General features: G+C 43.0%; 1 protein-coding gene across 5 annotated transcripts in view; it reads left to right on the forward strand.

The window, feature by feature from the left end:
- KIAA1958 (KIAA1958 ortholog) overlaps positions 1 to 22,522 on the forward strand; it is a 962,448-nt gene that overhangs the window by 411,837 nt on the left and 528,089 nt on the right. For all 5 annotated transcript variants that reach the window (XM_069630639.1, XM_069630637.1, XM_069630638.1 and 2 more), the window contains one exon: positions 3,154 to 4,339. In XM_069630639.1, the coding sequence (XP_069486740.1) occupies positions 3,178 to 4,339 (1,162 nt within the window). In that variant the 5' untranslated portion in view covers positions 3,154 to 3,177. The remainder of the gene's footprint in view (positions 1 to 3,153; positions 4,340 to 22,522) is intronic.

The following is a 22,522-nucleotide window of genomic DNA, read 5'->3' on the forward strand; positions in this document are numbered from 1 at the left end:
AAATCACTTGGATTCTAAAACCAGCTGTGGTCTACATTTCCTTTTCTTTGAACTACTATTTTTCCTTTTTAAAGGCTTCCCAACATATTTTTGTAAAGAGTGAGGGCAAGCATAGGTTTAGACATAGACTGATCATTGTTTTTGACTTTCAGACACCGACGGCCCTTCGAAGCATCCCTTTACAGTTAGGGCCAGTTAGGCGTTAACAGGAACGCTAGTAAACAATAAACAAAGGTTTTGAAACTAACAGCTTTGAGTCTGTGTCTCACTTGATACAATAGTGTTTGGTCCTCACCAGTAAACTGCGCCACAGTCTGAGCTTTGGTTTCAAACTGCTTATCATCAACAAGAGTATGTTATTGCTCCCTTAGGAGAAGCCCCTTGATGACATGTGTTTCGGCACACCTGGTGCCTTTTTCAAATGAGGGCATTTGTTACAAAAGACTTAACATGTGTGTGTTATGGTCATTCTCCTGATGATTAGTGAAAGTATTATAGGTTTAATTCCACCGATCGGTCAGCTTGTCCCTGCATGGGGTCGGCTCTCCGGGGTACTGTTGATAATAAACAGTTTGAAATCAAAGCTCAGACTGTGACGCAGTTTATTGGTGAGGACCTAACACTGCTTTACCTACCGGAGGTGGGGTTTGACCTCCGTTTCCTCACATTTGCGACACTCCCTAAAAGGGAAAACAAGTAAAACCGGTCGCCGAGCATAAGAAATTGATGATTGTGACCCCCACCAAGAATTCAATAAATTCTCTTTATACAATGCCTGTCTCACATACTTCACCGTGTTTCTACTTCATTGGCATGAGGTACTACTTTTCCAACTTTCCCCAAACCGACATCTCATGTATGGGGATCTGTTCAAGTTCTGCCTTTTTATATCTTAATTATTATTCCTTTGCTTCGGGTAATACTTGCTCCAACTTTCCCCCACCTTGACATTTCATGTATGGGGAATTGTTCAAATTCTGTATTTTTACTTCACTTGGTCGGTATTCAAAATAGTTTCTTAATTGCACCCATGCCTTTCGTTACACCCTGGGGTCCCCAATAGCTCTGGGCAGACTCACTGGTGTCCTGAAGTGTTTCCAATCTGAGGCAAGCCACTTGGCTGATGCTTCCACTCTGGTATGGCCTCCCCTGCACAGCAGGCCTCCTTTCAGCTTCATGGCTGCTCCATGCTCACTCGCCTGCACGACCGCAGTCCCTCTGCACAACTATGTTCCCGGTAGCTCCGTTGTTGCTGCCGGTCTTCCAATGGTTCTTTCCTGGTGTTTGCAGAGTCCCCACCAGCCTCGGGCCACACAGGTATGTAACGCCTGCGAGCAGCGGTGTAAAAGTACGTGCTTCCACCAGCGCAGTCCTTCTCTGCAATGCGTCTTGCTTCAGCACTGCTTCTCTCGTCTCCGGATCTGCTTCCTTCTTCCCCAGCTCTCCTGTTGTGAAAGCGGCTACCAATTTTAAATGTTCCGCTCATGTTTGTGTTTTTTTTAATCCTCATTAACTCCTTCCTTGTCTCAGTATTTGAATCTTTCTGGGAGTTGGAGTTTGTAAAATGTCTGTGACTTTCAATGTGATGTTTTTCAGAATTTCTCATCAAAGAACCATTAGAGACAGGAGATGTTAAAGGAGTGCTGTGTGTGTATGAGGTACAAATATTATCTTGCCTAGAGTGATTTTTAAGAAGGGATTTTGGGGTTTTACAACAGGAAGGACTTGTACATTCACAGCAAGCCATTAAGGTTTTAGGAATGATGCAGTTGTCTTCTTTATGTAGGGAAGAATACTGCGTCTCTCCTGCTGGGGTCACCACCTTTCCCCCACGACGGCCTTCTCAACCCACATGTAAATTGAAAGTATTTTCTTTCCGTGCCTCTTGGAATCCCGTTCGCAGAGATAAAATAGTCTACCAACATGTCTGCCACGGAAGGAAGGTGGGGCTCCGTATGGAGCCCTTCTTCCATTTTCATGGCGGCCAGAGCGGGGACCGGAGGAGCAGCAGCAGAGCAGCAGAGAGATTCGCTGCCGCCACAAACAGGTAAGTTGGTTTGGGCGCAGGAATTATTTTTAAAAAGCGGGGTCGGGTTGGGGGAAGATGGCGAGCGAGGGAGCCGACCATCAGGCCGCATAGAACACAGGCTTTCACTGGTAGTGTCAGCCCACATTCATAGCCACCTGATTGGCTAGCTTTCCGCCCAGGGTGCTAATGTGGCATAATGCATTCTGCAGCTCGCTTAAAGGAGCTATCTAGTGGGACAAAATCTATTTCTCTTTAACTTTACCTGCATTATCAACATTCACCAGTAATACATTTTACAGAATGTCCCTGTATTTGATAATGTATGATTGCGTATTAGACCCTTATTCTCTAGATAGACTGTTACCATTCTTGCTAGTTGAGCATTTGTTATGTTAGACACTGAGAGGTTGAATTATCAATTAAATGCCTGAATAAGCACACAGATTTCTCAATTGTGCAAGCTGCTTCTTTATCTTTGATTATTTATTTACTTTTTATTTTATTTTTTGGCTTACAATGATTAATCTTAGCATGTATGTGTTTTATAATGTACTTGTAGAGGTGACTTTCAGTTGCAGTGCCAATGCATTTTGAACCTGTGATTATTTCAAAGCGGCTGCAAGGCCGAGCACCAGTTAACAGCTCTGAAACAGAAAGAGAAGAATTATGAAATGCTATAGTTTTGGTGGGACTTGATAATGGCACCAACCATGCTTGGACGATTTTAAGCTGCTACACATTGTACAATGGTCCAATAAGACACATAGGCAAATAGTGTTCTGTAACACTCAACCACTATTATGGAGCTCCGGATCCTGGTCATTACACCTGATTGAATACTTGCTCCAGAAATAAGTGTTCCTCAATACAGTGGAGAAGAAAAGCCAGTGTTATGAAGTACGTCAATGAAAGGAGGTGCTGGTAAAGGTTCTTGCAGGTAGATTGGGGCACAACTAACATAGAAACTATATCTGGAATGCCCCATAGAAAGTGATCTATGTTTAAGTTCTCACTCTGACGGTAGTGGTTTTTGATTAGCTTCTTATTCGTATAAGTTAAATATTGGTGTGATCTTTGCAAGAAAAAGTCCTTATTTAAATGTAATTGTATTGTTTTATTTTTAGGAACGCTCAAGTTGATCCTTCAAAATGGAGGATTGCCTTCACACGTCTTCTGAAAACCTTTCTAAACTGGTAAGTTGGGCCCACAGCCATGGGACTATTTGCAGCCTCATCCCCAACCTGAAACACCTGCTCTCTGAAGGATCCCATGGTAACCTGACAGCAATGTGGGGCTGCAGTGCTGGCCATGCATACCACTGGCCATTGACTGCTACATGTCGTACCGGCTCTCAAGAGAGGATGTGTTTTCAAGACAATAGAAGTTTCAATTCTGATAGCCCTAGCATCACCGGTGTGCCTTCAGAGACGCAAACCAGCCCATTAGAACGGCACCCAGGAAGGATAGGGAAAACAAAGCTTGACATTAGAACTAGAGATTCTTGTGACTTTTCTTACTGCAGTGAACCATCAGAGCTGGATGATCCAGTGGAGGAATATGAAGACGAAGCCACTTTATTTGATATGGTTTGCGAATCTTCGGCGACCGAAGATGACAGTGACTTAGAAACTCATGCCCAAAGATCACCACATCTTTCTCGAAAGAGACCGGGAATGGGGCAGTCTACTGTTTCCGGTTTTCAGATCAGTGATGAAAATAGTGATGATGTTTTTGTCAAGAAAATTAAGCAAGAAATTCCTGAGGATTATTACATTGTTGCAAATGCAGAGCTTACTGGTGGCATTGATGGACCAGCACTAGCTTTGACACATATGTCAAAGCCCAAACCACAAAGTCATGCCGGGCCCTCTTTTGTGGGGCCACCAAAATGCAGCACTCAAATAGCCACTTCTCTCAATGCTGAACTTGATTTGCAAAGTATGTCTGCTTCACCACCAGTTCTAACCAGGCCACCTCCACTTCAGAAGCCTGCAAGAACATTGCTGCCATCTCAAAACAAAGGACCAGCCTGCCCCTCTGTAGCTACTCAGCAGGTACCAATTCAGATGCCAGTGAGTACTTCAAGCAGCAGCCAGCCCATCAGCATTCCTTTATCTGCCCTGCAGATTCCTGGGCAAGATGAGCAAGCGGTTACAGAAGAGCTCCTTCCGCCTGTGCTGAAGCCTTCTGCATCATGTGAACTGGCGGCATCTCCCTCAGTTAGTGCAGAACCTGAGGTGAGCTCCAGCCAGCAGCTTCCCAGCACTGCTCCAATCAGCAGCACTGACACCTCAGCACAATCACTACCAGGTATGAAATATTCTTGCATTCCAGTACTGCACACAAATGAGTGCAATATTCCCCCGTTCTGTAATTCAAATGTTTTAAAACCGTGACCAATTTTGCTTGGTTTGCTGCCTGTTCAATATTCATTGTTGTAGAACCAGGGGTAATGCATGTAGCAGGTTTGCTTCACTTTTTCTGTTTTTCCTATGCACACTCATCCAGAATTTAGAGAGAAGGTAGGTGTTAAAGACATTTTACCACTGATTTATATGTCCCTCCTGTGTCTTTAGTACAGTCCAGGGGTCCACTCGCCTTCACAAAACTAGATGCATCGGACTGGTGACGGGCAAACATACTCTTGATCAGATAAGGTAGCAAAATAAGGACCACTAAATGCTTACACACTTCAAAGAAAACTCACTTCTTTAAACACGTTTTGTGGCATTCAACATTTAGTGGGATTTTCGTGGGTATTTATTATCTTAATAACTTATCTTCTTTCTTTAACATCACTCACTCTTAGCCATTTGCAAACCGTTCTACACCTTTTTCGGTAATAAAATAGACATCTCCCAAATCATCACTGATTTGTAATCTGTTCTTCTTATCTGAACCTTAAGTCACACAGTGAATATAGAGATTATTTGAAACGATTACCTATTTCTTTAATTTCTCATAGACTTTAGACATCTCCCAAATCATCACTGATTTGTAATCTGTTCTTCTTATCTGAACCTTAAGTCACACAGTGAATATAGAGATTATTTGAAACGATTACCCATTTCTTTAATTTCTCATAGACTTTACACCAGCTGTCAGAATCGGTTTTGTGCTGGTTTCCATATTGAAGGCTCTCAGAAATGTGGCTAATGTAATTGCTGGCTGTTTTCCGATTTTATTAGATCTGTCATCAGATGTGATACTGTCAACTATAGTTTTTTTAATCCCCTGTACCAGCTCGTACTCCAGGTGTCAGACCTGTGTTTGCCACAAGAGCAATATTCAATCCAGTCTGACCCAAGCTTACCTCTGACTGTCTCTTTCCTTATCTTTGCCTAACCTCCACCCCTCCCACTCCCCCCACTTGAATCATCACTCCTCACCTGATGATGGTTTTTCACACTCCGTACTTCGCAGGAAAGGAAATACTTTGAAGAATTTACCTCCACTAAGCAATGTATATTCATGCCCAGGAGGAAGCACAGATCTGTTACTGGCCTTTCACAAGTACAGACATCACCCAGCATTTCCTTTCATCATCAGCTGGCTCAATGTAATATTTCACTGTTCTTCCCTGATTCAGTTTCTTACTGTTTTACTTTCCAAGGCGGTCACAGCTGTTATTCAGTTTCTTTGCTTATACTAGGGTCTGTGGGTAGGGCAGGGTCTAGTTCCACTGTGATGTATAAGAGGGAACACCCCTCTTGGAAGGATTATCTTGATATTCTGTTTTCAATTTTAACCACATTTATGTGAAGTACAGTCTAATGGTAGAATGTATTTCTCAAGTGTAGGTTTTGTTATGTCCAGGGCACTCCCATTTGTACTCCTTTACTTCTCTTGGCTCGAGAGTAAACATTGCAACATCCCCCTAGGGCACATCCCTGGCTTAAAACTTTGCTCTGAAATGGCCCTTCTAGAGCTACCACATGCCTCCCAACAGAAACATCAGTGGTTGATCAAATGCATAATCTTTTTTACTATCTTCTCAGGACCACACAGCAGCCTTGGAAAGCAAGCAAACCCTGTAGTACTGGGAAAGATTTTTCTGTGTTTCACTCTCCTGCTTGTCTGTCTTCTGCTGCCAGCTGTTGGGGTTGCTTCCTCTCCAGTTTGTTACTGACACCAAGTTTAGACAACAGAACAATTGTGGCAAAATATATTTCAATACCTTATTATCACTATAGGCAGGTTGGAGTTGGATTAATGCCTTTAGGACCTATAGCTTTCACATATAACTCAAATGGGGAACACCTCTACTGGAAGTGTTAGGATGGAGAACTAAATCTGTTGTATTTATCGAACTGAGTGGACCCCTTGTTTTTATCTGGATTTTGGATAAAATAGCGCTGTTTGCTGGCCAGGAACGCAGCCCCTGCGTGAGGACGTCGTGGGACAGTCACGCTTACACCTATTTGTGGACTTTTCTATTGGGACTACAACGGTGACTCCGCCCCTTTTTCCCAGAAGCCCATATCTACTGACGCCCGCGCGCATCAAGTACGCGCTCTAAGTAGCGCTGTTTGCTGGCCAGGAACGCTGCCCCTGCATGAGGACATCGAGGGACAGTCACGCTTACACCTATTTGTGGACTTTTCTATTGGGACTACAACGGTATTTATATACTGCATTCTAACAGGATATATATATATCTTAACATATTCCATAGATATCCTTTATATTTACCAACCTTTACCTTATTATAGGTGACTCCGCCCCTTTTCCCAGAAGACCATATCTACTGACGCCCGCGCGCATCTGCGCGCGCGCATCAAGTACGCGCTCTAAGTAGCGCTGTTTGCTGTTAGCTGTTAGCTGGAAGCTGGTGGCTACTTGCTTTACATCGCTAACTTCAGGTAAAAGGGAGTAATTAACTGATGCCCTCTGATCGTCCGATCAGATACTTAGCTATCCATCCTATGCACACCCTGTCACTTAGCCATGTGCTTTTAAACCACCTAGCGTATACATCGACTATAATGTCGGTAGGGTCCATATTCTACTAAAGTTATACGCACTAAGCAATCTGCGCTATATCACCTTGTAAGATCAATAACGCTGTTCTTCTGCTAACGTAATCATGGCGAATGGCTTGAGAAGTCTAAAGGGTAATTTGATCACCCCTTTTCCGCTTTCCGTTAGCAAAATCGATTCGCTTGTTTGTCCTGGGAAATCCTCATATATCGAATCGGCAGCCCCTGAAGCTCACGTAATGACTCCTACCAATGTGGAGTCTTCCATATCCTCTCAGACTCCACATGTTGCCCAAATACATGCGCAGGGAATCTCCCCTTCATCCAATCACACTTTATTCCCTGCACCCTCTGTGCCTTCTGCCTATGCCCCTTCTATTAGCCCTGAGGTGCGTAAAGCCATTGATGATTTCAGAAGTTGCTCTGAATCACCCTGTCCTACGAAAACGGCAAAAGGCAATTTGATGCAACAATGGAGAAAATTGAGGCATTAGATCAGGCGATCTGCCGCTCTATCGGCACTCTGACCCCAATAGTATTTAACTCAGTAAAAAAGCGCATGTCTTTTCACTCGCACCTACCAAATTATCTTAAAAGCCTTTTTGACATGAGTACTGAAATTGTGGATGACATAAACAAAGAGCTACTTCCATGCCAAACCATTCTATCTCCGGAACCCGGGGCAAATCACAACAAATCCTCTCACATTCCACCATTCCCAGATGAGAGCTCAATCCAACATTCCCCTGGTTCCTTTCCTGTTATTATACAGATCCTCGATCTCCTCGATAAAGGTCATGACCTGACCCATCTTGAACTGAAGGAGATCAAATCAATGCTCTTACTCATGTCCTCAAAGATGGATCGCATTGAGGGATTTATTATGGCAGCTGAAACGCTTAAAAACCTCAAAGCAGCCCCAATTTCAAATCACTCAATTGTGTCCAATCCAGTAATGAAAAATAAAGATACCCACTGCTGTTTTGAACAAATCTCCACACCCCATTCAACCTCACCGGAAGTTTTTCCAATCCATCCCGTATGCATCTGTCAAAATGCTTCATCCGAGCTAAAATTAGCTATAGAAAAAATGAACACTATCATAGCGTTTCATACCCCAAAATTCACCCAGCCTCAAGATGGCCCAGATAGTCCAACTGAATTGCTCGATGTACTTGAACAAATACACTCAGACCCACAAGAGCAGCCTTCAACAGAGGGGCCTACTGGCTTCATGTCTCGGAGAGCCAAAAAACTCCATCAAAGAGCTGTTAAAAGGTATGCTAAAAGAAGAAAGGATGCACTGACCAAAGGTTCTAAACCTCAAATCGATTCACTTAATCAAGCTTCATGCACCATTACTGACACAACTACAGATGAAGATCACATTGATCTTCAGCAACTTTCAAAAGAAAGCCAAGAAGCTTTAATATTACCCACAAACTCTCCCTTGAAATCACCTAACAATATAATAAATTCTCCAAAAACCCCGTCTTCATTCGTTAGCATAAATCCTCTGAAGGAAACTAACCCGGTGAATTCTGACAACAAAGAATTACCAACACATCTCAATGAGATTAATAAAGCATCAATAATGTCTAAACGAAGAAACAAAAAAAGTCAATGCGACATCAAAGCACTCACCAGCAGGTGTGGAGTTCTTGAACGAGCAGGTCCCGGCACAACTGATTGGTGTTAAATCGAACCTAGCCAACTATTTTCCAATATGTGGCAGAACTCGCACTACTTGCCATGATGATGCACTGCCTTTAGGATTTCCTACCACTACAATGACTAAAACTTATAGTGAAGCCTGCACATATGATCAAAACATCATCCCAAACTCTATGGGAACTAATGATCTTCATAACACTACTGGTCCAATGATCACAGTAAATGGACGGGCAAATCACTCTTCTGTATTAGTATAGCCAGTGGTACATTTATCATCTTCACAGCTGAGTAACTTGAACCCGATCATTCCTAATGCTCTACCACTCACTCCTTCCAAAGCTCCAATTGTACCGAACTGTCTTGCTACTAACACTAGCAAAACAGACTCGCCCCCATTATCTCAATCAGAGATAGTCGTTAATGGACGAGGTAAAGTATCATCTCTTACAACAGTACCTCCGGCGGAATCACTCTCCTTGCCAACAACCAATCAGGTCCAGCCCAGTTTACTACCATCCATTGAGCACAATTGCACAATGGTGCACGGTCTTCCACAACATAGAGCCGTCCTGGAAGCACCATCTTCCACTAGGCTAACACATTATGATATCTTGGACATTCTAAGGAAAGAACTTTATGAAAGATCCACTAAAACAATCTTAGACAATGAACCAACAAATTCAAATTCGACCAGCTCGCATAAACTTGTCTCTTCCTCTAACAATCCCTCCGATCCTCATACAAAAACGTTCGATCGATCCACTGATAAGATCGAACAAACCATCGTGGAAAAACACCACCTCGTAGGCTTTGAAGGGAAGTGCTATTTACTTGGAATAAATCGCATTAATCGACCTTTTCTTCTAACTCTTATTTAGTCGAATTCCTCAGTTACCAATGTTTAAATCAGAGGACATTTTGAGAGTATCACTATCCACGGAAAACAATTACCGTGCAGTGTGCTATTTGTCCTCTGAAGCAGTCCTGAAATATCTAAGGTTCAACAGGGAAGGTATAAGAGAGGAAGGTCTTGTTCTAAGTTCAATGGAAAATGAACAAGAAGCAATGAAATGTATTCAATTTAAATGTCCTCAGGCTCCTATTCCTGAACTACATGCTACCCCGTTATCCAAAACCAATGAAGACGCAAATGGAGTTATCAATGAATTGCTACACAAAGTGGGCATTTCTCACGACCTGCCATGATTAGCCCCAATGCTTAACTCCATTCTTAAATCCAAAGAATCCTCTGTTGTATCGTAGCTTCCTTCAAAAACTTGCTTAACCTTTCAATCTTGGAACTCATGTGGCTATCACAATCTGATGAAATGGCACTCAACGATAAATGGCTACAATTGGCCATCAATCATAATGATCCAAGAAACCATGAAAACCACTACTTTTTCGCTGCCTGATTATACAACACATTGCATATCAGCCATACAATCTTCTGTTGGTCGCCCCTCTGGAGGCATTTTGATAGCAGTGGACAATGCATTAGGGTTTGATTTCACTATAGTGTGGAAGGCTACCAATTTGCTCGCACTACTGCTAAAGACAAATCTCCACCAGTATCATCACTTAATTGTAATTACAATGTATTGGAATCCAGCACACACCCCAATCGATGAAATGATTGATTTGGTGGAGAATTGCCTAGAATTTGTAACCCAAGAATACAATAACACTGAAATAATACTAGGTGGAGACTTTAACTGCGACTGTAGGACCACTACTGAGCTCAAAGGCTCTAAAAATAACATTCTATCAAAGCAGAGAGGTACCAAATGGAGGAACTTTTTAAAAGATTGGGACTTAGACATCATTATACCCGATCAAGAAACAAATTGGACTACATGGTCCAGAGAGGCGAAATCCTCAACTATCGATTTCATATTTGTCACTCATAACTTACAACATCTGCACCGCTAAAAATCACTCCAATGTCCTATGGTGATCATGCTCAAATTCTTGGCAAACTAAAAATTAACTTCCATATTCTTGCAGTTGATCCTTCTACAACGCTATGCGAAACTGATCGCCCTCAACTTTCTCTTAGATGGAGCCAAGCTCTATGTAAACAATTTGTCAAATATGTAACGCTGGCTATTGCCAATCGACATATCCCCCGGGAATCTTCCATCAGCACTATAGAGTTAAATTATGCTGCAATTATTCAGGCAGCATTACTACATTTCAGTAAAAATAAAAAACTGTCACCACACATCGACACTTATTTGATCCTCTCTGTAAAATTCAGAAGCGTGAAAAGAACAAAGCCCTTAGAGCCTTAGGAAAAAATAATGAGATATCCCACAAAACATACCAAATACAGCGAAACCGAATCATGGACTTACATAAACAAAATCTAAAACATATAATAATACTAAGATACAATGAAATTAATTGCAACCTTATTAGAGCAATCACAGTCCATGATACTCGCACTATCTGGCGAACTATCAAAAGCAATCACAGTCAAGTTTCACTTTCACCACCAAATGCTATATCTGAAGCTACTTGGCGCACCTATATTACCCACAAATTTCAGATGCCTAATCAGCTCCAGAATCCCACTATCAGTAAGCTAATATATCAAGATCTTCTACGCTTAAATTGGTCTATCGCCGATATTAGATGGGTTATTTCTAAACTGAACCACTCTAAATCAGCTGGTCCTGATGGTTTTCCTCCCTGCCTGTACAAAGCAGATCCGGACCTATGTGCTATGATTTTAAAAACTAAATTTCAGGCCATTCATAACTCGGGAACTATCCCTGCCTCTTGGCTAACATCATTCCGATATTCAAAAAAGGAGATACTTCCCTGCCTCAGAATTATCGGCCTATCGCTCTAATCGATACAGAAGCAAAACTGTTTGCAATCCTTCTTCTTCATGATCTGGAAAAACATATCGAAATGCATGAGCTATATTCCAAATACCAAACTGGATTTAGGAAAGGGATGAGCACCTCCCTCAATGCCATGATAATGGCATTTACTATCGCTGGAGCGAAGCAAAAATCTGCTAACCCAGTTTACATTGAACTTATTGACATGACCTCAGCCTTCGACACAGTGATTCTGAATTTACTATGGATCAAATTAATGGAAATGGGAATACCATTTTACTAATATACTGGTTTATAGCTCTCCACACCACCACTTCTTATAAAATCAAACTCACCTCAGAGGGCCGCATAACAAAACCAATTAGCACTAAAATAGGCCTAAAACAAGGCTGCAATTTAGCCGCTACCTTTTTTAATTTGTATCTGGCAGATCTTGACATAGGCTGGGACGAGAGAAATTAATTCTCTGTAAAAATTGGGCTTATTAGACTAAAATGGCTCACCTTTGCAGAAGATATCATTCTTTTTGATCCAACTCCTGGTGGCCTCCAACTTAAACTACGACTATTTGAAGAGTTCGCCATAACTCATAATTTATCTCCCAATCCAACTAAAACAGCAGTGATGAAATTCGGCGTGCAGAAGAGAACTGGAAAAGCCCAATGGTATATCATGCAGACTACTATCCCCTTAAACATTGATACCATTTACCTAGGGTACTATCTAGAAGAGAAAAACTCTATTAACATGTGGATCGAACTATTAAGCACCAAGATCCGACCACTTACATCACAGTTAAAAATAATACACGCAAAATACTGCAAGTTCTCATTAATGCCTCTTATTGAGTTTTTCACACTGAAAATTGAAAGTGTTATCCTTTACTCATTGGACACTTGTTTGAGCGAAATGGGTGCGATCTTGGATCAATTGCAAGGGACATCCTTGAAGCGGGCAATGTCTCTTCCAATGTCACTGCCTAATGCAGTTTTAAGGCACGAATTAGGCTTCATAGCGCTATCCACTCGTTGGAAATGGCGACTTCTTACAAACTTCGCAAAAATAACTTACCCTAAATCAAACTCTCCATATATGGATATGAAAGAATCAATTGATCTAAGGCCAATGACCTCCATGGCTCAATACTTGACAAGAATACATGTTATTCTGAATGAAGCCAATATCACGATGGAGGACGTTTACAACAGACCTGCCTATGCCAAAAAAAAAGTTATTTGAGATTGACTGGTGTACCACCATTGACCAGATAGGGTCACATAAACTTTATAAGGAATACCATCTATTTAAAAAAAAACGCATACCCAGATATGATCACATCACCCTATTCCCCTGTAACCACACCCGTAATGTCTTTCTACGGTTTAAATTTAATTTACTTTATACCAAAGAAAGAACCTCGAATTGGGCAGATAGTAAGATGATTAGTGAAAACAAGCATTGTAGGTTTCCCACATGTATTGAAACAGTAGAAACATTAAAACATCGGATTTCATACTGTCCTCATTTTAAACACTCAAGAACTGTTTTACTTATGGACTTTGTGAATATCAATTATACTGATTGTTTACCATTCCTATGGGCCCGCATGATGCAAGGCAACCACAAACCTCTTATCTATGTCCTAATGAGATTTTGCAAATTGATAGAGCGGGAACTAGACAAACATGCCGATACCAATGTCTGGAAATGATACATGTAAACTTGGTAATTTGGGGAAAGTGCTATATGAGTGATGCTGTATTCTCTCCTTCTCTTTTTAATCCAAGTATGTTTGTATTCCTACTCTCTCAAATGTAATATTTGCCTTGCTTTTGCATTTTGGTAATGTTCTATTGCGAATTTATATGGAATGACGATTTTATAGATTTTACGAATTATACTGCAACAACTATTTGTCTTTTAAATTTTGTAAAGGTTCTGTTATTTTATGATAGAACCATATACAAATAAAAATTAAAAAAAAAAAGAAAACAACACACTCCTACCTGGAAACCCGCTTGAAACCCGCCTCTAAGCACAACACCTGGTACGACTCCGAACTTGCAACCCTGAAACGAAAGTGTAGAGCTGCGGAACGGAAGTGGCAAACCCCAGGCGCACCGTCTGACAAACTGGCCTGCTCCAAAGGCAATACAGACTCTATCCGTGCCAAGAAAAGGGCCCACATTCAGACACGGGTATCTGGCACATCCAATAACATGGCTGAATTTTTCAAAATCTGCTGGGAACTATCAAACCCTTCCGCAGTATCCACCTCCCCTGTTCCATCTCGGGCCCTCTGCAACACACTCGCCACTCACTTCACCACCAGAACTCAGGACATCCTGAAAGCCTTGTTGCACTCTCTCCGAACCCATCCCTCATCCCCTTGCCTTCTTTGGCCACACACCCTCCTTCTCCTTTTTCACCCTTGTCTCACCCAATGAAGTCACCAGAGATGTCCGCTGAAGGTCTCGTCCAAACAGGATTCCCCTTGCTCCTCCAGAACCATCAAGGACAATATTGTCTCTCTTGCCCCTGCACTCGCTGATCTCTGTAACCACTTCTTTGCTATTAGTTTCTTCCCCTCCTCCCTCAATCACTCCCTTGTGCGACCCCTCCTTAAAAAAACATCAGCAGACCCTACTTATCCAGCCAACTACTGCCCTATCTCCATCACCCTCTTCCTGGGGAAACTGCTAGAGAAGTTGGCCCTGTCCCAACTTAACTCTCACACTGAACTAGTGGGTGGTCTCCACGACCATCAATCTGGATTCGGAGCATCCAGATGCAAGGAAACTGCTCTTCTGAACACCTGTGATACTGCTTGCATCCCTGGATTCCAACTCCCCAGCTGTGCTCATCCTTTTTGATCTCTCTTCTGCATTTGACACGGTCAACCACCCCATCCTCATACAAAGGCTCCACGACACACTTTGCATCTCGGAGCGGGCACTGGACTGGTTGACCTCCTTCCTTACTGATCGCTCCTCTCAAGTCATCCTGGGCACCTTCTACTCTCCTACTTCCTACTCCGCCTGTGGCGTCCCCCAGAGCTCTATCCTCTCGCCTTGGCTCTTAAATATCTACCTAACACTGCTGGCACTCCTCATCTCATCCTTCTACCCCATTTTCCAGTGTTATGTTGACGACACACAACGCTTCTTCAAACTTTCTGCTGCATCTTCCATTATCCCTGATTGCCTTTCTGCCATCCAGGCCTGGTGCACTTCCAATGATCTCTGCCTCAATGCCAGCAAAATGGAGATCCTTCCCATTGGGACCCCTGCCCACGACTCCTTGCATTCACTCTGGCCTTTTTCCATGTGCTCTCCCCCTACTCCCTCTTCTGAAGCCAGAAACCTTGAAGTCATCTTCATCTCCTCTCTTTCCTTCCTCCCTCACTCTCAGGACATTGGCAAGAAGCTCCATTTTCAGTTCTGCCTTCTCAAAGGAATTCTACCTTTTCTCACCTTCCTCCAGATGCTCAATGTTACCCGAGCTCTGGTTCTCTCTAGGCTTGACTATTGCAATAGCCTCCTCCTGAATCTCCCTTCTTCCACTCTGCGACCTCTCCAGCTAATCCAGAATAGGGCAGCAAGACTTATCCTTGGCCTGAAGCCCATGGACCGCATCTCTCCTGCCTTAAAATGTCTTCACTGGCTCTCGGTTGCTTCACGGATTAAATTCAAATCCCTCTATACCATCCACAAGGCCGTCTAGGGCCGGGGACCACACTATCTGCAACTCTCTCATACTAAATATTCCCCCTCTAGACCGCTGCGCTCCTCTGGCACCAACTCTTTGTGTGAAAATGGTTTTGCTAAACCGAAGGCCGGTGGTCGATCGCTTTCCTCTGCTGGCTCCCTTCTTTGGAACAGTCTGCCCCTCCTTCTTCGTCTTGAGCAAGACTTTCTTAAATTCTGGAAGCTCCTGAAGACTTTCCACTTTCCCTCTTCGTCCCCCTCACCTATTCTCCTCTGCTAATTTCACAGTTGCTTGTTTGGTGTGCAGGGCCCTTATGCATCCTTGGGGCCCTGACCTCCCACACCAAATAGCCCCCAGCTTCTGTCTTTCCTCAGCACTTGCCTCGGCTCACCCTCCTCCATGGAGGCTAGCACTTACCCTACATTGCACTCCACCTGTTGCTCACCCATGGGCACCACAGCACCTATCCCATTCCCCCTCCCTTCTGCACTTGCACGTTCTGAACACTCACAAGGCATAGAAGGTTTGTCCTCCCAAACCCACTGTATTTAATATTTCTTAATGTATTTAATTGTATTAATTGTTTGTTTCACATTCCCCTTATCCCCCCTCTGTTGCCCTGTGTGCGCTTTGAAACAATATTTACTTCCAGTATAAGCGCCTAACAAGCAAACAAATAAATTAAATAGATATTTCTTGTCGCCCCTTAATCTAGCGGCTGCCTTACCAGCAAGAATGTCTTCTTCCTTTGGTAGAGTATTAGCATGAGTTTACCAACCATTATTTTATTCTCATTTCCAGTTTTGTTGTCACTCTTAATGTATTATCACCCATCAACCTGGGTTCTCCTTGTGCTATGTGCATAGTATGCTATGGCCTCTCTAGCCTTCTGATTTTTGGCCATTGGCAGGCTTGGAGATATGGCCCTCAGTAGGCTTGTAGCAGCTTGTTCTCTTCTTTTGGCCATCTGAAGGGACTGAACTATCACCCTCTGCAGATTACTGCATTTCCTTCTTTCTTTTGCTTTCGTCCTGCCTAGCAGATGAGTTTAGACCTTAGTAGGTTTAAGGTTATATCCTTCGCTGGCAGTCTGGCTACACCTTCACTCTCCTTGACCCCCATCCTAACTGTTCCCTCTTCTGTTTGTCAGTGGGTTATTTTATAGGGTTTTGAGTTACTCTGATTGTCTAGTAATCCATGGGATTGGTTTCCCTTCAAATGTGTTCTCGCATTGGTCTGTGATTGGCCCTGTTTCAAGCTGCCTCGCTCTCTCTCAGGTGTTTTTTCCTTTCGCAATTGAGGAATACAGGAGTTGGGCCAGACTTATTGTCCTTTTGTGATCGGTTTCCACTATACCACTCTTGGTGCTGATTTAGGGGTGAAAATCTTGGTCTGACATTTTGAAGTCACAGGAACTGGGTGTGTCGCTCCGCCCATCACTGTCCATCTCTGTATCATCTATTTCCACTTGTAAGGGAGTGTTTCCCTGTGGCACTCTATAGGAAAAAGGATATCTATGGGACCCGAGATCGCCCTGCTTTGGGAGAATCCGAATTATCCATTCTGCTGCCGATGAAACACTGGTTCGCTGCAAGTCTGCGAAATCCCTATTCTCCCCTGTTCTAGTGCTGCAGCAAAGGATGAAGCAAAACGGTATGAATGGAAAGATAAATGGTATATTGCTTCATATAGGGCATGTGTGATGATGAAAACAATATGTGCTTTCCTCACATATGGTTGTTGGGATGTGAGGTGCTCCTCCTCACCTCTTACTTGGTGTCTAGTAAGCAAAAAAGGTTGGCCGCTGTGGAGGGACTCTGGGAGAGACCCTGCATACAACTCTGGGTAGCTCATCACAGCACTTGTGGGAATCCCATAATACCAGAGTACTCTCCCACCCCCACAACATCTGCAGCTGAATACTCTAATGTGAATTTGTCGCACACCACATTGAAAGTGTTATTTTGCCAGGATCTGGTTTAATGAGATCTGGATATCAGTTAAGGCCCTAACAAAACATATGCTCATGATAAAAACAGGACACTGCAAGAATGGAGGGCAAGCCCTTTTTTCAATTTACTTCAGGTATGCCTCTGGAATGCAATGCACCTTCCAGAGTAAATGGATAGTCATGAAACATATACTTGAAAGAGTCAAACATCAATTTGAGGTTCTGGCATATGGCAAAGTGCTCCTCATGATATGCAGATAGAATTTTCCAAATGCCCACCAGGGTATATATAGACTCAGGCCACCACCTCAGCATCATTCTGGCCCACAGAAAGTGAAGGGACACAAGCAAGACCAGCCCTCAGCCCATTATCATTCACAAGTGCAGACCCTCATTTGAGGTCTCATCCAAGGGGAGGAGGGAGAGCCCTGTTTAGGGTAGGAAGTCCAGTCTGGCATTGTCGGTTACAAGAGCAGGAGTCTAGCATTTGGCGAAGGTTGGAGATTGGAGAGCAGGAGAAGGTGGTGAGACCAGAGGAGTATGAATGAGAGAAGATGTCAAATCGGGAGTGTAGGGAAAGTAGGGGGCAACAGCAGACAATCAGAGGGAGGAGGTAAAACCTGGGGTAGAGTGGAAAGAGGTGGTTAACAATATATAAAAAATGAGGGATGGTCAAATCTGGATTAGAGTGGAAGGATGGTGGTAACAGTAGAAGAAAGGAGGGAGGAGGTAAAATACGGTGTGATTTGGAAGGAGTTAACAGTTGAAGTGGAGAAGAAGGAGGTGATTATGGAATGAATGAAGCAGCAGAGGTAAAATCAGAGAAGAGTGAGCATACGAGTCTTGACAGTCCAGGAGGTTGTAGGGCAGAGGTTAAGGCTTGGAAAGGGGAGGATAAAGATAAATGGGTCAACTAGACCAAAGATGACAGCTACCTATTATTTAAATTATAATAGCTTTCTGTTTATTGTACAAATACATACCAGATTATACAAAATTATATACAATGATTGTGTTCATATAAAAATTTAGCTCCAAGCACCAAACACAGCACATCCTTCCATAAACAGCTCATTCAAAACTTCTTCATGCATTCATCATATTCACAAAGGATAGAAAACGGAAGTGATGTCTTATTCATATCACAGTGGTAGATCAAACAATTGTAAATTAGACACTCAGTTATTTTACAATGAGCCCCTCTGTCTGTATTCAGGGGGTTGGAAAACTGTCCCGTGACCCTGCTGCTTCGTGAATCATTGCCTGATTTATTTTTGTGAATAACAAGCCCCATAGCTTTGATGAGGGCTCTGCATTCCACGGCCTCATAGAATCCATTACAGGCATTTAGACTTCAGCTAGCAGCACCTTAGACCCAGCAAGCATCTCTAGCACACGTCTGTAGCACGCTTCTGCCCGAATTGACAGCCATGCACTACACTGGGCCACAAGATTCTTTAAATAACAGACATCGAATACGACGTGAAGCGCCATTATTGTAAGCACTCACAACGTGATCCATTCCACTTCCCCGGTTCACCATTCCCTGAAAGTCTCAGAGGATATCAAAGGCTCCCTTGCCACACACCCCCCACTTTTGTTTTCCACCAAGAGGCAACGCGGATTCAGCGATTGCTCTCCTGTCCTGAAGAAGGTTGAATATTAAGTCATTATATGAGGGGATCGTGTTTTTCCTCCCCAAGAGAACTCAACCGAAACATGTTGACAACAGTTTTCCAACCCCCTGAATACAGACAGAGGGGCTCATTGTAAAATAACTGAGTGTCTAATTTACAATTGTTTGATCTACCACTGTGATATGAATAAGACATCACTTCTGTTTTCTATCCTTTGTGAATATGATGAATGCATGAAGAAGTTGTGAATGAGCTGTGTATGGAGGGATGTGCTGTGTTTGGAGCTACATTTTATATGAACATAATCATTGTATATAATTTTGTATAATCTGGTATGTATTTGTACAATAAACAGAAAGCTATTATGATTTAAATAATAGGTAGCTGTCCTCTTTGGCCTAGTTGGCCCATTTCTCTTTATCCTATTATAGAATTGCCTGAAGGGCCATAGATAGTAATCAGGCTTCCCTTATTATCTCTACTTGGAAAGGGGAGGACCAGGTGGATGAAATGGGAGTCCTGAGTCAAGAAGAGGGGAGAACAGCATCCGGAGTGAGACAGAAGCAGTTGTAACATCAGGAGAGAGTGGTACTGAAGAGGTGAAGTGGCGGCGAAGGACGTTAGAGGCAAGTCAAACTGTGAGGAAGATCAGGGCCTTGCCAGACAGAATATGCAGGTTCCGACAGACAAGATGGGTTCCTGGCAGGCCCCTTCGGTGTGTGGAGTAACGAGATGGAGCCAAGGAGAGTCTGATGAGTATAAGGGAGAAAAACAAAATCTTAGTGTTGGTCACCTTGCTTGGAAGACTCCTGTCTAGCTCTCCGTCCAGGGTTCCATAAAATGACATGGATGCTCATGACTTTTAGAAACTATAGTAGTCAAAGAGTACGGGACCCCAGAAAACCGACACCTAGAAGCAAGTCAAGAAGGGAGTTCAGGAACCACATGAGCCCGCAACACCAGGAAGGAAAGAGGTGGTGCAACCTCCCTTAAACCTTTATGGACTAGGAACATAGAGTTTAGCAACCCCTTGAGCTTTGTACCTATAATTTCTGGGATTTTGACCCCTCAGTTGATGGCCTTGCAATGTGCAGCCAGCAGGTAAGACACGTACTAGACCTGACTGTTTTGTTGTTCAACTACGTATACTTTTGTTTAGGAAGTTCTCTGTTGACTTTTAGTTAGCCCTCTGTAAATAACTCTTAGTAACCAATCAAAAAGAAACGGGACACCAGGTGTATAATACCCCGGTCACACATCGTTAATTAATCAATCAAACATAATAAAAGAAAAGACTGGGTATAAAGTACATCTTATGTAGGGAACCAAAGAAGACTGAAAACAACCACTATATTTCTAGTGTATGGATGAGACAAAATTCAGTTCTAATCCATTCAATAGGGTGCTTAAATCTCACACACAATTTTAAAATAAAATCTATGTGTAAAACCATTGCAATAAAGGAATAAAGCATAATACAAAGAGAGTTAATTCATCAATTCAATTAAAATCATAGGCCAGAACATTTGAAAATTAAACAAATAGAAAAATCAATCAAATCCTGACCAATAAGTGATAAATACACCAGACAAAACTACCTTCAACATAAAAATCTACAAAGCTAATATATATAACCACATCCTACTGTGGTAGATAGACAATACAATAACTGACAAAATCACCGCAGTCATCACAGAACAATAAAGTAAAAGGAATGTGAAAAATGTCAATAAATCAAATCATACAGAAAAAATACAACATATAACTGACAATATCGAACTCGTCACAATTAATAAGACCTAAACGATCCCAAAATGTTTCTTTCCATTAAACCGAAGTATATAATTCATAGGAAATTCTACAGGGGTATATTCATGTTGGTAATCTTGCTGGTATGTCTTTAGTAAAAAAATCACTGTGAGGTGGATTCGTACTTCTTATCTTCACCTACATATAAAGATGCACATAATTAATGAACTAGTAAGAATTAATAGTGCATGCTGTCAACGTGATATAGTTAATTATTCACGGACAAATTGTCATGATGCCCGCTCCCGGGGAGCCGGTTCAAGCCCTGCGTCCCCGAAAGCGGACATCCAGTCCCCAAGGAAGGACCCAGCAACCCCATATAGGGGCCCTTTGGACAGTGTCCTGGTGCCAGGCTCATTGTGGAAGTGCTTGGGTGCACTTACCTGATGCAGACCATGCTGCAGGATCCCGGCCTCCTTGAGGCCTGAAAGGAACTACTTTACCTGTGGGACTAATTTACCATCCGGGCGTGGTCAGGGAAGGATACATACCTGGAACTTCTTCCAAGGCTATTTAAACCCCACCCGAACAGCCACACGTGCTTCGCGTTGTTCTGCATCTAGCAGCTGGACGCTCACCGTGTCTGCTCCTGCATCCTGACTTCTGCCATGCCTGCCAGCATCCTGGATCACCTGCAAAGGAAGAGAAGAAGAGAACAGAAGAAGGAAAAGTCCTTACCTGCTAAAACCGCATCCCAGAGACATCTCGCCGACGATACTGAAAAGGACTTTTATTTAAAAGCTCATTGCGTTGATCGCTGCAGCGCCGCATTCCATTCACCTTAACAGGGCGCCTCCATGTTCAGCAGCGATCATCCAGATTCGCAGTCACGCCCCAGCGCCTAGGGAGAAAAAGACCAGAACAAAAGGTGAGAGAGAGAAGGGAATAAGGAAAGCTAAATCTCCATGTTAAGACTTACCTGTTGATTAATTCCCTCTTCATTTCGGGTCCGCGCCGCATCCTGGCATTTCCGGACCCTGGCCCCTAAGGGGAAAAAGAGACATCAGCATTAATGAGCGAATGAAAAGACATTACCAAAAAAACGCTCATTAAAGACTTACCTGATTTCTACAAGGATTTCACCTCTCATCTCAGGTCGGTGCCTGTTCCCCGGCATTCCGTTCCCCGGCCCCTATGGGGAAAAAGACACTAGCATTAGTACATTAATGCATGGACACAAGGGGAACCTCTTATCAAAAAACTTACCTGGAAGCCAAGCAAGTTTGGTTCTCACCAATCCGAAAATCCAGTGAAGTAACTGGATACCAACGCGCCCCTGCATCAGAAGGAGGATGGAGAGCTCGTCCTTCCAGACCCTAAGGTGAGACGCTACGAGGAATCACAGAAGGGTTTCGAGGAGGGTGAGAGGGGAAAGTGGGAGGCTGATTGCATTACCCCGCAGACAGTTAATCCCCTATTTTCGCCTACAGAAGAATACTTCTGCGAGCCAGACAAGCCAGATTTGGGGGCCCGGTCCAGTCCGTCTTCCGAACCTTGCGCATCACCTTAGAAGAGGTCACAGCAGCGCGAACCAGGCCAGCGCCTCCGTGGGAGTCAGGTGAGCGTTACACAAATTGAGATAAATTCATGAAAATGCTCACACCTACCCAATTGATATAATAATGATCAATCAAAGGTATGAAAGGAATATCAGTTTCCTCATTTAGCCGGGGCTGTGTATTGAAAAACAATACGGAAGGGAGACATGGGAGTGACTCTTATTATAAATACCACACTTAACATGGCTAGACGGTGTAGTCAACAATCCAGGAGTTATACTTACACCATGGACGTCATATTTAGTTGTAGGTCCATAGGGTCAATCCTCGTGAAACATAGTATAAAATAGGTGGTATCTTCCTCTATATTCGCAAACAATTAGC

Source organism: Ambystoma mexicanum, chromosome 6q (assembly GCF_040938575.1).
Source record: "Ambystoma mexicanum isolate Mex_15411 chromosome 6q, UKY_AmexF1_1, whole genome shotgun sequence".
In the NCBI taxonomy this organism is placed as follows: Eukaryota; Metazoa; Chordata; class Amphibia; order Caudata; family Ambystomatidae; genus Ambystoma; species Ambystoma mexicanum.